Source organism: Hordeum vulgare, chromosome 4H (assembly GCF_904849725.1).
Source record: "Hordeum vulgare subsp. vulgare chromosome 4H, MorexV3_pseudomolecules_assembly, whole genome shotgun sequence".
Classification (NCBI taxonomy): Eukaryota; Viridiplantae; Streptophyta; class Magnoliopsida; order Poales; family Poaceae; genus Hordeum; species Hordeum vulgare.
Genome location: NC_058521.1, coordinates 9637563 through 9654189, shown reverse-complemented (window position 1 = coordinate 9654189; position 16627 = coordinate 9637563). Strand labels below are relative to the sequence as shown.

Here is a 16627-nt window from a genome sequence, read left to right as displayed (position 1 = left end):
GGATCCATGTATAAAAACAAAGTGTAGACTTTGGAATAATTACTTGATGGTCATAGGACTATTGATTAAAAAAAAATGGATCTTTAAAAGAAGACAGACGATGATGGTGATAAGTCACTATTAAGAAAAGCTCGACTTGTCGCAAAGATGTTTTCGACAAGATCAAACAGTTGACTATGATGAGACTTTCTCACTCGTAGCGATGCTAAAAGTCTGTTAGAATTATGTTAGTAGTTGTTGCATTATTTATGAAATATTGCACGTAGGATGCCAAAACATTGTTTCCTCGACGGTTTCCTTGAGCAAACATTGTATGAGATACAACCAGGAGGTTTTGTCAATCCTAAAGATACTGGCAAGTATGCAAGCTCCAGTGATCCTTCAATGGACTGGTGCAAGCATCTCGGAGTTGGAAAATATACTTTGATGAGATGATCAAAGATTTTGGGTTTGTACAAGGTTTATGAGAAACTTGTATTTCCAAAGAAGTGAGTGGGAGCACTATAGAATTTCTGATAAGTATATGTGGTTGACATATTGTTGATCAGAAGTAATGTAGAATTTCTGTGAAGCATAAAAGGTTGTTTGAAAGGAGTTTTTCAAAGGAATACCTGGATTGCGCTACTGGAACGTTGAGCATCAAAGATCTATGGAGATAGATCAAAAGCGCTTAATGAAAGTTTCAATAAGATGCATGCCTTGACAAGTTTTTGAAGGAATTCGAAACAGATCAGCAAAGAAGGAATTCTTGGTTGCATTGTAAGGTGTGAATTTGAGTAAGACTCAAAACCCGACCACGGCAGAATAAAGAGAATAGACGAAGGTCGTTTTCTATGCCTTAGCCGTAGAATCTAAAGTATGTCATGCTGTGTACCGCACCTAATGTGTGCCTTGACTCAAAGTCTGTTGAGAGGTACATAGAGTGATCCGTGATTGAATCACTAGCAGCGGTCAAAATTTATCCTTAGTAACTAATGGATTAAGGAATTTTTCTCGATTATGGAAGTGGTTAAAGAGTCCGTCGTAAAGGGTTACGTTGATGCAAGCTTTGACACTAATCCGAATAACTATGAGTAGTGAAACGGATTCGTATAGTAGAGTAGATATTTGGAGCATTTCCGAATAGCACGTAGTAGCAGCATCTATAAGATGACATAAAGATTTGTAAAGAACACACGGATCTGAAAGTTTCAGAACCGTTGACTAAAACCTCTCTCACGAGCAAGACGTGATCAGACACCATAACTATATGGGTGTTGGATTCATTGGATTGACATGGTGATGTGAACTAGATTATTGACTCTAGTGCAAGTGGGAGACTGTTGGAAATATGCCCTAGAGGCAATAATAAATTAGTTATTATTATATTTCTTAGTTCATGATAATCGTTTATTATCCATGCTATAATTGTATTGATTGGAAACACAATACTTGTGTGGATACATAGACAAAACACTGTCCCTAGTAAGCCTCTAGTTGACTAGCTCGTTGATCAAAGATGGTCAAGGTTTCCTGGCCATAGGCAAGTGTTGTCACTTGATAACGGGATCACATCATTAGGAGAATCATGTGATGGACTAGACCCAAACTAATAGACGTAGCATGTTGATCGTGTCATTTTGTTGCTACTGTTTTCTGCGTGTCAAGTATTTGTTCCTATGACCATGAGATCATATAACTCACGGACACCGGAGGAATGCTTTGTGTGTATCAAACGTCGCAACGTAACTGGGGTGACTATAAAGATGCTGTACAGGTATCTCCGAAGGTGTTCGTTGAGTTAGTATGGATCGAGACTGGGATTTGTCACTCCGTGTGACGGAGAGGTATCTCGGGGCCCACTCGGTAATACAACATCACACACAAGCCTTGCAAGCAATGTGACTTAGTGTAAGTTGCGGGATCTTGTATTACGGAACGAGTAAAGAGACTTGCCGGTAAACGAGATTGAAATAGGTATGCGGATACTGACGATCGAATCTCGGGCAAGTAACATACCGAAGGACAAAGGGAATGACATACGGGATTATATGAATCCTTGGCACTGAGGTTCAAACGATAAGATCTTCGTAGAATATATGGGATCCAATATGGGCATCCAGGTCCCGCTATTGGATATTGACCGAGGAGTCTCTCGGGTCATGTCTACATAGTTCTCGAACCCGCAGGGTCTGCACACTTAAGGTTCGACGTTGTTTTATGCGTATTTGAGTTATATGGTTGGTTACCGAATGTTGTTCGGAGTCCCGGATGAGATCACGGACATCACAAGGGTTTCCGGAATGGTCCGAAAACGAAGATTGATATATAGGATGACCTCATTTGGTTACCGGAAGGTTTTCGTGCATTACCGGAAAAGTTTCAGGCTCATCGGTAGTGTACCGGGAGTGCCGGGAGGGGTGCCGGGGACCATCGGGAGGGGTGTCACGCCCCAAGGGGTCTCATGGGCTATGGGAAGAGATGAACCAGCCCCTAGTGGGCTGGAATAAGTTCCCACTAAGGCCCATAAGGTTTGAGAAGGAAAAAAACACAAGGTGGAAAGAGTTTCCAAGTGGGAAGGTGGAATCCTACTCCAAGTAGGATTGGAGTAGGACTCCTCCACCTCCAATTTCGGCCAAACCTTGAGGGTTTGAGGCTGCCTCTTCCCTCCCCTCCCTCCTATATATAATGAGGTATTAGGGCTGATTTGAGACAACTTTTTCAAGGCAGCCGACCACATACCTCCACGGTTTTACCTCTAGATCGCGTTTCTGCGGAGCTCGGGCGGAGCCCTGCCGAGATTAGATCACCACCAACCTCCGGAGCGCCGTCACACTGCCAGAGAACTCATCTACCTCTCCGTCTCTCTTGCTGGATCAAGAAGGCCGAGATCATCGTCGAGTTGTACGTGTGCTGAACGCGGAGGTGCCGTCCGTTCGGTACTAGATCGTGGGACTGATCGCGGGATTGTTCGCGGGGCGGATCGAGGGACGTGAGGACGTTCCACTACATCAATCGCGTTCACTAACGCTTCTGCTGTACGGTCTACAAGGGTACGTAGATCACTCATCCCCTCTCGTAGATGGACATCACCATGATAGGTCTTCGTGCACGTAGGAAAATTTTTGTTTCCCATGCGACGTTCCCCAACATATAGATAGTTGTTGAGCAACACAGTAGGTATGAGTTAGAGTATTTATGCCTATTGCTCTTAAGAGTTGTCAACTCTCTAGATGGTTAGACGTCTATCTGAGTGACCAAGAGTAATTGTGGTCATTGAAGACAAAGTCTTAAGCAACCAGGAGTCACCATGGTTAGCGAAACAAAGTCTGTTGAAGGTTTGAAGATGGCCAACAAGAATCTGCCCTGAGTGAAATCAATTGGAGTTCAAGGAACTTCACGTTAAGGAGGATAGGACGGAGGGAGGCTAGCTAGTGTGTTCAATCACAAGTCTCTCTAATTGGATGTAGCTCTTCTGCAGAAGAGTGAATTGGTCTACCAAACCATATGTTGCCATCGAGCATCACTCTTTACTTCTCTGTATGTATTTATCTTCTACAGTTCTCTCTCGGCTGAGTTCTATCTATTGTGTTGTTCTTCGGTTCAATTTCATCTAGTTATCTTTCAAATCCATGTATCTGTGGTGTAACCATGTTATGATGTGTATTTTCTTTCACGATTCATAGGGTTGTTTGTGTGTACGTTCGACTAACCTTTATGTGGTGCTACCTAGTTATCTGTCTAAGTTTGTCTCTAGTGAATATCTCTCACTAATGTGTATGTTTGCCTTCTATGTAGTGTGTATTGTGACATGTATGCAAACGTATCTATGTTGATAGTTTTGTTTCATTCCTTCAACAATAATTATTCTTGAAGTATTATGTCTTTGTACCCACAAGATTATCATCTCGCTCATAGAGTCTTCATCTAATATATCTGTCATATAAGTTTATCTTCTATAAGTATTTATCTTCCATAGATTTTTCCATGCTTAGTTTTATTTTTCGTTGTGTTGTAGCACGAGATTCAAGTTTCAAAAGAAACTTTAAATCTCTCATTCACCCTCTCTGGTTGATATACTCTCGATCCTACACAACCGGGTGCAACTACATGGCCCCAACGCGACTGTAACTTGGTTGTTAGGGGGTATTAGCCAGTTGCATGTCCACTGCTAGATATGCAACTACAAGTGTTGCAAATCGACTTCAACTGCATGACCGCCAACTTGACTAAAACTGACGAGTAGGCTGTTATCAGCCAATAGTATGTCCACCGCTAACACATAACTATAAGTGCCGCAACACAACTGCAATTGCATGGTCCCCAACTGATATGGGTCCTTGGTCAGCTGTATGTTTAATGCTGGACAAGCAACTTCAAGTATTGCAAGCCAACTGCAAATTGCATGGCTGCCACGATTGCAACTCATGGCAAGAGAGGGGGGGGGGGGGGGTTCAGCGAGTTGCATATCCACAATTAGACATGTTCATTTTTTTTATTTTAACTAAAATCAGGAAGTTTTTATTAAAAATGTGAACTCTTATGAACTGGTGAATTTTTATTTTAAATTTACGGTATAAAAATGTTATATTTTTCAAATTCATGAGGAAAAACTAATTCACGCATATTTTCTGGATTTGCGAACACTTTACAAATTCATGGCATTTATTTAAAAAATGCAATTGGTACATACAAACACCATGCGTGGAACATCTTGTTCTCTTGTAATTTTTAAAAATTTGGCTTTCGTTTCTTTGTATATAATCATTTTCCATGTTATTTACAAAGTAGAATATACAGCCCTAATAAATTTCATTTCAGTGTGATACAAAAATTAAAGAAATAAAAAAGTAAAACACCAAAAGTTTGTTATTTTTTGGGACACAAAAAAGTTAGTAATGTGGGCAAGCCCAACGGAGAAAAGTAAATCCCACCTGAAATAACAACAGTCGTAAGACAACCAGGGTGTTTCAAAAACACCAACCAGAGTCAGTCTATGGCAATGACATATCTTATTTCCCACGCGGGTCAGGACATAGCGACCAAATACGCAACACCGTCCGCACAAAATAGGCCATTTCATTAGGGCATGTACAATGGTTGATAAGATAATTTTATGTTAAATCTTACATGTAATTTAGCGATGATAAAATAAATGTCTTACAATGGGTCATTTCAATCTTATCTTTAATAACTAGTTATTTCTAAAAACGTGATGAGACATATTGTGTTAAGAGATTATATTTTGCCTTTTCTTAGATAAAATCTTGCATGTAATTTAGCGATGACAAAATAAATGTCTTACAATGAGTCATTTCTTAGTTTTATCTTTAATAACTAGTTATTTCTAAAAATATGATGAGACATATTGTGTTAAGAGATTATCTTTTGTCTTTTCTTAAATAAAAGAAGACAAATCCGTTCTTATGAATTCTCTCTCCTCCACCTCATCATTTATCCTACGTGACACTTTTAATATAGCATCATTGTACATGGCCTTACTCCGTCTCTGCATTTTCTCTATCGATCTTCTTTTGTTTATTTTCTTTTCTCTTTTTCGTGTCTATTTTTATTTTTACTTTTGATTTTTTAGTTAGCAAAAATTCTCAAACGTTTTTAAAATCATGAATGTTTAAAAATCCATCAACTTTTTTGATTTTTTTTTAATTTGTGAACATTTTTTAGAATTCAAGAACATTTTTTTCAAAGTTGAAATATTGTTTTGTATTTATGAACATTGTTTACAATTTTTCAACATTTTTTTTCAATTCACGAACATTTTTCAAAGAAGGAGAGCGTTGTTCCAGCGGTATAGTTGTTGCCTTGTGAACACAAGGTCATGAATTCAAGTCCTGAAAAGAGTCTCTTACAGAAATATATCGAACAACTGCCTACAACAGGCTCAAAATGTTCAGACCCTTTCCCGGACTAAGTACAAGCGGGAGCTATGTGCACGGGTCTGCCCCTCGTGGACAATTTTAAAACTCACAAAATATATTTTAACTAGTAAACATTTTTTTGAGCTCATACACTTCTTTTGAATTCACGAATATTTCATGAATATCTATCAGACTCACGACCGTTGTTTCAATTAGTGAATATTGTTTGACTTTATGAGCATTTGTTTAAGTCTTGAGTATTTTTTAAATTCCTGAAGTTTTTTGAATTCAAAAAAGTTTTTTGGATGATTTTTTATATGAATTCACAAAAGTTTTGATTTTTCGTTTTTTGAATTCATGAACACATTTTGAATTCACGAACAATTTATTCAAATTCACAAACATTTTTAATTCATGAATATTTTTGAATGTAAAATATATTTTTTTCAAAATAGAAATGCCCAAAATTTTGAACATTCAAATGAACATTTTAAAATTCGATTTTTTGGAATACTGATTTTTTTAATAAGGAAAAAAACATTGTTAAAAAATGAGGGTGCCTGTGCCGGCTATGGGTCACCCCAAGATAGTGTGGTGGAGGGGTGCGCGTTAGTTGGTTGCCCCTCCTCCGCTTCCCTTCCCCCGTTTGGAAATCGATGCTCTCTACATCAAAACTAAAAAAAAGGTATTTCCTCTATAAAGAAACACAAGAATATTTAGATCATTAGTTAGTCTAGTGATCTAAATGTTTTATATATTTTTACGAAAAAAGGTACCAAACAAACGAGAAGGGGTCGCACACAACAGTTGATCGACTGGCTCGACACGGACTCCATCACGAGCCCATCTGCATTCTGTGCAGCCAGGAATCAGAGACCCTTGATCATCTTCTGGTTGGTTGCGTCTTTGCTCGGACGACATGGCATGAGGTGCTATCCTGGTGCCGCCTCATTGCTCACCCCCGAATGGCACCCTGGGTTTCTTTGAGTGGCTCACAACCCAAATCCACTCGCCCCCTTCGGCTCTGCGCAAGGGCTTCACAACGTTGGCAATTCTAACCGCTTGGTCCATCTGGAAGCACCGCAATGCTGGCAACTTCGACGACCTTCAGCCATCCATTGCACGTCTCGTGACCACCAATCAGGATGAAGCGTTTTGAATGGGCCGCTGCCGGCGCGAAGAGACTGCACGCGATCATCCCTGTAACCTGATCTCGTGCTCTCGGGGCTGGGCAACCCCCTTCTCTTCAGCCTGACTTGTATGCATCAACGCCTTCTTGTGTACGTAGTCGGATGCATCCCTTGTAACTCTAACACTCTTTCTCTATCAACACTCTTTCTCTATCAGTGCAATGATGCCGAGCGTATTCCGAAAAAAGAAACCGTCACTTAATTAAATCCCAGTAGGTGGAGAGTTAGGCTCATCCATAAATAATTTTGACCGTGCTAGAAGCTCCCACGTGATTATATGAGGTAAGCTTTACCCATGCACAGTGCAACACAGAGAGGCCGCGTCGCAACTTGCTTTATACCAGCATTTTAAGTAACGGCCAATAAAATAGACTTGGAAAAACTAGACCTGGTAGGACGTAGAAAAGAAGGAACAAATGTACGATAGACAATCATGTTATTGCATGACCGCAGTGATGAATTCTAACACGGACTAAGGCGATGTTTATAATCTTTAACTCAAGCACTGGGAAGACCAGACCCATCAGCGGAGAGAGTGAGAGACCATCCTGTACCTTAGATAGTGGTGACACCACACATAATATTGATACTTCTCCCGTCTTAAAATAAGTGTCGTAACTTTAGTACTAAATTAGTACAAATTTAGTACTTAAACATCGACACTTAATTTGGGACGGAGGGAGTATTACACAAAGATCATACTAGTGGTTAAGTTATTAGCAAAATGCACATGCACTGTCTGTTATTTCTAAGCAACATTGATCATTACCACTACTGAATCCGCACAAAAAGCAGCAACAACAACAATGATGATGATGACGATAAGCATTGTGCACTGGTACAGCAGATGAATCATCGACAAAGATCAAGACAAAGTTACATGGCAATGATCACTTCATCACCATGCAAACTTGCTAAAGCATAAACTAACCGCTGCTTTCTCCCTAGTACTAGTTTATTTAGTCCCTTGTTGATAGGGAAGCACCCCACCACTCCTTTGGAGACTGCACTGTCCCCCGTCTTTTGATTACTCCAGCGCCCGATGTCCATCAAGATGCATCGGCACTGGCGTCTGCTTATTTCATCACAACTAATTGTACAGTGGCACCTTCTCCCTCCCTTCCAGTTTAAAAAGGCCCATCTCAAAATTCTTTCCCCCCGCGCCGCTGCGATTTCGGACGAAAACGCAAGGACGCAGGGGGTTGGGTTGGGATGTCTGATCCGGCGGTTGGGAGTTGACGCATCGGACACACACGGATGCGACTATCGCCCGTCCCTTTAGAAAACAGGAAGTACACTCTTGTAAGATACTCCCTCCGTAACTTAATATAAGACGTTTTTGATACTCTTGGACGGAGGAAGTATCTTTGTAACGGAATTACTACTGCATTTTCTTGTCTGCCTGACACCAGTTGATAGCAAATTAACCCGATTTTTTTATAAAAAATTTTTTTGTCGCACCCGTGCTCATCAGCCTGACATCTTTCTTGCCACCTGCGCAATTATTTTCTGACTCTTGTAAGAGCAGAGAGAGGATGAGCCTGGCATCACAAGTTCACAACACCCACTAATTGGCACTGTTCTCATACTACATTAGTTGACAGCAGGTCCTTTTACCTTTCTACATGAACTCGGATCATGAAAGAGATGCATGGCCAACCTGAGATAAGTTCCACACCGCAAACAAATCATCTTAATGACATGTCTGATCAAGCGCTCATTCTTTTCAGGCAAATTCGTGACCTCGCATAGTTTCTCAAGAAAAAACTTGGAATTGAATTGCGCCAACCAACTAAAACCTCCTGGCTAATCAGAGGTGATTTATGTAGTATTAATAGAATTTAATGACGACAACGATGACAGCTTCATAACATCTTACATACAGAATATTCACTCACTACATATGCTACAAATACAGACTACCTCAGTTCTAAGTTCTAACATGACATGACATTCTCTACCTTGCCGCAGAGTAATATGTGTGGTACCATTCTCGGACTACAAGTCGTACTCCGGTCGCGGATAATCGGCTGCCCAGCCCAGCTTTTAAGATGGGCCTGGTTCCAAGGAAAAACATGGATTAGCTTCTGCAACAGATATAAAACACAAAAAATCATATCATGTCTACAAAATGAATAAGCCTGACCTAAAGCAAGAGGTGTTGCGCTGTCGGAGCTGCATATTGCAGACCCACCGTTCGTGTCTCCGATCAGTGACGGAAACGAGGGGATGGATTTCAGTATCAGCTTCCGCCCTCCTTTTCGGTTTGGTGAAATGCTGAGTGCATTGTGTGGCGGTGAAACTCTTTTTCCATTAGGGGAGCAAGTCTTCACGATACCAGGAGAGGAAGGCTCCCTTAGAATATCAGGCATTTCCTCAATGAACACGCTATCACCAGCCTTCGGGATTTTGCAAGACTGAACTGTTTCAGATGCTTTTGAAGACCGAGAGGAACTCCCACTGCGGGCTTTACGTGGTCTAGGTGGCTTTGCAATTGAGAAGTTTGGCTGTTTGAGCAAAGAACTGGAAAACATTGTACAGTTATTAATAAAACATGTTAAATGCATCTATTTTCGAACTTGTTAGAATATTCCACATATTAGACTAAAATGTACCAACAAACCTGGAAACATCCCAAGGTGGTGTTATTGGGACGACAAGCTCGACCAGTTTGTGATCTTCACTATGTACATTAGCCTTTTGTTGGTCATTTTCCTTCTCTTTTCCACAACTTTCAGTCTGGTCGTCCTCTTGCTTCATTTCTTCATTCTCAGCTGATACGGCAACTGAAAACAGAATATAAATATCAGATTGAAGTAGAAACAGCAAAAACCAGGGTAGCTGTGTTCACTTAATCATTTCAGACACTAAGTTGGGCACATTAGGCACTCAGGTATCTATATCCTAGCTACCTCGAAAGTCTGAATGAAAACAGACATGTAACACTGTCATGCATACAAAATGTTGATCATTCAGAGTGAAACTGTATTAGAAGACAATATGTTGATCATTCGGAGTGAACTGTATTAGAAGACAATGTGTGTCATTAAAAACCTAAAGTAGCATGGTACCCTGAAATTTCATGATTAAGAGTTAAAACAGTGGTCCATGCGAATAAGAATTAATTACTTATAACCAGGATAATTTGGTACTTTTATGGATCTTCAGTGCAAAGAAATGTAGGCGCTACGACACAAGTTATCAATACATATTAAAAAGCAACATACTGTGCTTTTTTCTAGAAAAATGATTTGCAAGTCTGTAAAGTAGCATGGCTGGACAGATTACAAAAGCAGAACGCTCACCATCTCTAGTACCAAAAGTGTTTTTGCAGGTTTCGCATCTGCAGTTGTTGGAGCAACCAACACCTCCCTTTTATTAAATCAAACAGTTCAAGCATAAGTAACAAACCAGAAGTATAATTCCAAATGAAGTCACCAATATCAGTTTCCAAAGCAATTATAGTACCTGATAGCATTCACAGTACTTCTTGAGACAGCTTGACTTCTTGCAATTGCATCCTCTCTTATGACGAGCAGAAGCAGGAGTGTTTTTAGGATCTTCCTGCAATTCATTCCATCGTTTCAGCATCACATGATAGGGTATAATGACTAACATAAGTAGATATGAATTTATTAATAAAATTACCCACCTGAGCCTCCTGGCCAGCCTCAGACATGCGGATCACTTTTGGAGCAAATGCCAGCGGATTGCGGAATTCTATGTGCTTTCGAGTGGACAGAACAATTTCCTCATGTATAGGCTTGTTAAGACATCCTTGACATGAACAAGGTTCGGAACAGTACACGCCAGCAGCAAAGCACTCGCAATAACTGCACATGCAACATTGCACACAGATTATCAAAAGCGTACAACATCGATTCAATTGACTGTACACATACTAAAATGTGCAGTATAAGTAAATGGTGTGGTGGCATAAACTTCCATATCCAAGATGGTGGCATAAACTTCCAAAACCGACTCACAGTTTCAAGCACTTCGACTTTTTACAGCTGCAACGCTTGCATGACTCATCATCGCCATTATCTGATTTACGCCTGCTCTTCAACATAAAGATGTCAGGTAACTAGAATATAATGAAACACAGAAATCAAATAGGCTATCCCTCCCAAGACAATCAGAAGTAGAAACAAACCTCTTCTTTGGGGGGCTGCTGCTTTGACTTGAATTATGATCATTTCCAAGAAAACCTCCAATTGAGCAATCATCATTATCCATCTGAAGGTCTAACAAACCACCACCTGAATGGACAGAATTCACGCCAGCAGACCCATGCACGGCCTGTTCAGTTTTCAGTGATGGAACCAAGGCACTAGCCAAAGGGTCCTGACAAGCCATTTTGTCTTTTGATGTTAAAGCAAGGGCATTCAAATGAAGACCAATACCACGGAATACGTGTGGTGGAGTTTTTCCTGGATTTCTGTGATTTTGTGCAGGACTTTTGCCTTTGCATGTTGAGAAGGACAAATCCCCAACAGATTCTTTCTGCACAGTCCTATGTGAATACCCAGCTGCCTCAAAAACAAGGCAGCGTCTTCGAACTCCTCGTTGTTGGGTCTCAACCTAAACATGCCAGCAGGAAGAAAAAATAATTAGTGAATATTATGACGGAATATTTAGCCATAATGCCATATTGACTTCATACTCGAGACAGTTGCTCTAAAAGTCTGAACTTATGGAGAGAGGCAGGAAATAATATTTCAACACTCGCCCTCAAGGCAAGAATCCTCTTAGAGATAAGAGGGAAGAAATTCCTATCTAATCCATTGCAATGTAGGAGTACCAAATATATCTCTGACAACAGTAATCTACTGCTCACAAATGAAGTTAGAACTACGTGAAGCATGAGCAAGATTGCATAGTATCAGTACCTTGCAGCCTAATGGAATACATCCATTATCTTCATTAATATTATCCTGTATTTCTTCACTTAAGATTGTCTTTTTATCTTCAGGAAAAAACTGGCCATTTTCTGTCTTATCTTCTCCCACTACCATCTCATGATAGTATGCTTTATTGGATGTAGTGGGGTGTGTTCTACTATCAGAGATGTCAGCAGCACCTCCTGCAAGTTTTGATAGCAAATATCCACAAGATTCTGCATTATTTACTGCCAGCTGAACTCCTGTGTGATGTTGGTCCATTGACGAGTCAAAGGCCAAAAGTTCGCCCGAAGTGACAGAAACTAAGTCATCCCATTCACATCCCATAACTTGATTTTCTTTTGAAGTCTGGCAACCATCCTGGAGCTGCATGTCAGTGGAAAACAAACATTTCCTTTTCTCCATAGTATTATTAGTGGTTTGGACTGCTTCTAATTTTGGACATTTGTCCTGTTTAAGATCTGATCTAACACTAACACCGTGGCAAGGCGCTGTGTTGTGATCCGGACTGCCAGAATCGAATCGACCAGGTTGAGGCAAATCATTAGGCCCATTGGGAGGATCAACAATGCTTTCATTTACTGAGCAGGTAATCATCGTGTGGCTCTCTCGAGTTATAGTGCTAGTGCAGGCGAACAATTTAACAGCCGTTGAAGAAGTGGATGACTTGTTTTTATCGGTGCCATCCTCCATACAAAGCTCATTTTCAGTGTAGTCAGCAAAAGAGCTCCTGACAAGAATAGGTACCAGCATGAGCATGAGCATCAGGATTAGGTCCAAAAGTAAAATATTTTCACTCAGTAAGTATCCACAAGTGTCTGGGAAGGAAAGAGCCTACTTGGTTTTTTTTGACTCCTTGTGCGCATTGTCATGCGGGGAAGTGAAGATTGAGGAAACGGAGGTGATGTTGAGCGACTGATGGTATGCTTGGAGGCCATTCCCAGAATACGCAGACTTGAGAGGCTCAATCGGAGACAAGCTGTCGATGAAACTGAAAAGCGGCGAGTCCTGCATTCAGAAAAGAAAGAGATGAGGGGCTGCAAAGCAGTAGATGATGACCCAATATACTGGAACAGTGGAAATTAACAACCATTCCAGAAGAGCAAAACAAGTGCACCCGCAAAAGTAGGCCAAAGTCGCGCTTAATGCGGTAGCAATGAACAACACATGCTGTGCAATCCGTGCATATAATTCCTCTTCCTTACAATCAATTAGAGCGGGTTTTTCGCGGACAAAAGTGATAGATGAGCAGTTCATCTTGCCTATTCGCGACTAGACTATGAAGGGAAGTCGTGTTTCTGACAATGACAATAAAGAGGTAAATCCTCCATCCATCCAACTTGTGGACGACACCATGAGTGCAAACATTTGCAGCGAAAGCCCACCCGCACGAATCCCAAGTCAAACATTGAGGCGAAATGGACCGGATCTGACCCTGCCGGCTGCTGGAGAGGAGGTATGCATGCATGCATTTCAGGAGCAGAGACCACACTGCAAGAAGAAGAGGACAGAGCACTCGTCTCCAAGACAAGATGAGTGAGTAGATGTAGTAGAGCAGAATGTGACAGTGAGAGGCGTAGTGAATTGTGAAGTTATATGTGATGAAAGTTGTCTGCGGCTCCCCTGTGTTTGGTCGTTTCCAGGCCTCCTTTGTCCTGTAGGAACCGGATCCCTCTTCCCAGATTCGTCACAGCAAGAGCAAGAATGAAATCAAGCCGCTGGCGCTGGCGCTGGGTTCCAAGATATGAGCTGGATTTGCTTACCCACCCCCCTCGGTGAAGATAGCACCAAGAACACAGAAACCAGCCTCGGCGACAGGCAGGCCGCCGGCGGAACCAATTGGCCGGAGGAAAGGGCTTCCCACGGCCGGACGGAGGGAAATCCGGCGCCTAAACCGCCGGAACCAATTGGCCGGAGGAAAGGGCTTCCCACGGCCGGACGGAGGGAAATCCGGCGCCTAAACCGGCGGAACCGAAGCGGGAGGGGCGAGAAACCGACCGACCGACCGACCAACCGACCAACCGTTGGAAGCGCTCGCTCCGCCCGCCGCAAAAAGAAAACAGAAATCCGTCCGTCCGGATCCCGCTCTCCCCCGCAGAGCGGAGGGAACGCGACGGCGCGGCAGAGGCGGCGGCGGCGGCTCGTGAATAAACGAAAAGGAAATCCCCAAGAACACTACATAAAGAGAAACAGAAGAGACGGAATTGGATAAGAGAGGGACCTCCGCTCTGGCCGGCGCCGCCGCGCGGTCCGGCGTGTCCATCTGTCTCTCCGCCCCGCTCCTCCCCTTCCGGCAGCGGCCTGGCTCTCCTCCCTGCCGCTCCTCGCCCTCTGTACGTATGTCTCTCTCTCTCTCTCTCTGGGACCCTTGCGTTGGATGGAGTAGTATACGACGCGGGTGGTGCCACGGAATGGATCGATGGATGCCGGGGCGATGGATTTGAGAGGCGCGAGGGCGGGAAGGCCGCCTCTTTTTGGGGCTTCCGCTTCCGCTTCTCTTTTTCTTTTTTTCTTTTTCGGCTGCGGGCGGCTCAACTCAACCTCATCTGATACACTAACCGGGAAGGGGAATTTAAAAGGGAAGCCAAGGCCGCGTGACCAGCAGAGGCGAGGCGGAGACAGGTGGCCCCCCCAGCATCGATACATATATACTGGTACCTAGTACTACTACTAATCACTAATCACTGCAGCTATATTAAATACTACCAAAATCATTAATTCGAGGAAGTAAATCCGTGTCTGCATGATCTTTTTTTTTTCCTTTGGAAACTCTTACCTCCCACCGGCCGTTCCGCCGCGCTCTTCGTCCGTCGATCTTGATTAGATCTGACGGCCGAGATTGTGCCCGCGTCCGGCGGAGCCGCGACCGTTTCCTGAAACAATCTGAGGACGTTGTTCCTGTAGCTGGAAAGCAGTCGACCGCAGAAGGTTTGCTCTAGACTAGATAGGGGGATTGCTCGACGGGGAGTTTCTTCGCCTCCGCTCCCCTGGCGGCAGAACCTCATCGCTTCGTCCCCAGCTACCTGATCGCACCGTCCTTCCGCTTCGTCGGTAACACCCGTCTAGGATCTACTCCATGGATGCGCCCCTTCTTCTCGTTGCCCATCTTGCGCTTCCAGGCTAGCTACCACTAATGGAAAACGGGTCTTTGGCCTGGACCCTTTAGTCCCGGCCTTCCTCTGGGCCGGGACTAAAGGCCCGGCCACGTCGCCCCAAATCGCAATGTCGCCTACGAGGCTTTGGTCCCGGCCCGTAAGGAGCCTTTAGTCCCGGTTTGTGTCTCAAACCGGGACTAAAGGGCTACGCGGTGTGCAGCCCGCATGTGCGCCACCTTTAGTCCCGGTTTGTGTCTCAAACCGGGACTAAAGTCTTCTACCTATATATATTGGCCACAACCCCCCTCTCCCCTCTTCCTTGCATTTTTCTTGGATGAAAGAGTGTGGGTGTGTGCTAGCTCTCCATTTTTCTTGGATGCACTAGAGGTGTTTGTTGAAATGTGTGTTAGAGCGATGTCGCTTCAGTTCACCGAATACAACTACGATATGAGATGCCCGAGCCACGCTTAAACCTCTTCCTCTTTATTTCTACTTATTCTAAAAGGTTAGCAACTATATTTCCTCGTTTAGACTGTGCGGTACTAATTTTTAGGATCGTGGTTGTATTTGATATACTATCGTATAACGCAGATGAGCCATCCATGGATGTACGGTGATCGACGCACAGCCGCTTACAGAGAAGGCGTGCATTCTTTTCGAGATGCAGCCGATGAGAAGTACTACACTTCCTCAAGAGTCATTCAGAGCCACCTACTTCGGTCCGGTTTTATGTCGGGCTATAATGTTTGGACCAAGCACGGAGAAAGAGGGGTTATGATGGAAGACGACAATGAAGAAGAAGAGAACGATGATGACAACTACCGATCTATGTTCCCTCAGTATCCTGATACCGCAATGGAAGACAATGAAGAAGAAGATCAGGATGAAGAACGGGAACCCGCTGATGATCTTGGTCGGGTCATTTCTGATGCACGACGAGGTTGTGACACAGAAAAGGAGAGGTTGCAGTTCGAGCAGATGTTACAGGACCACAACAAATTGTTGTACCCAACTTGTGAAGATGGCCAGAAGAAGCTGGGTAGCACACTGGAATTGCTGAAGTGGAAGGCAGAGACCGGTGTGACTGACTCGTCATTCAAAAAGTTTCTGGTACTGATGAAGAAGATGCTTCCAAGAAAGAACGGATTGCCCGCCAGCACGTACGAAGCAAAGAAGCTTGTCTGCCCTCTAGGATTAGACGTGCAGAAGATACATGCATGCCCTAATGACTGCATCCTCTACCGCGGTGAGAAGTACGAGAATATGGATAAATGCCCGGTATGCACTGCATTGCGGTATAAGATCAGAAAAGATGACCCTGGTGATATTGAGGGCGAGCCACCCAGGAAGAGGGTTCCTGCCAATGTGATGTGGTATGCTCCTATAATACCACGATTGAAACGTCTATTTATAAATAAAGATCATGCGAAGTTGTTGCGATGGCACGTGGAAGATCGTATGAAAGACGATAAGTTGAGGCATACCGCTGATGGTCGGCAGTGGAGAAAAATCGAGAGAGAGTTCCCGAGATTTGCACGTGACACGAGGAACTTATGGTTTGGTCTGAGTACAGATGGCAT

The 16627-nt window shown here is 43.1% G+C and overlaps 1 protein-coding gene across 1 annotated transcript; it reads right to left on the bottom strand.

The window, feature by feature from the left end:
- Positions 1-8804: 8804 nt before the first annotated feature.
- Positions 8805-14471, bottom strand: LOC123447171 (protein tesmin/TSO1-like CXC 3). Its single transcript, XM_045123752.1, has 11 exons — positions 14174-14471; positions 12791-12960; positions 11941-12682; positions 11205-11632; positions 11035-11106; positions 10701-10881; positions 10517-10612; positions 10354-10420; positions 9672-9834; positions 9195-9571; positions 8805-9105 (listed from the first exon to the last, which is right to left on the bottom strand). The coding sequence occupies exons 1-11, from the start codon at positions 14213-14215 to the stop codon at positions 9095-9097; spliced, it is 2349 nt and encodes a 782-aa protein (XP_044979687.1). The 5' UTR covers positions 14216-14471; the 3' UTR covers positions 8805-9094.
- Between the last annotated feature and the right edge of the window lie 2156 nt (positions 14472-16627).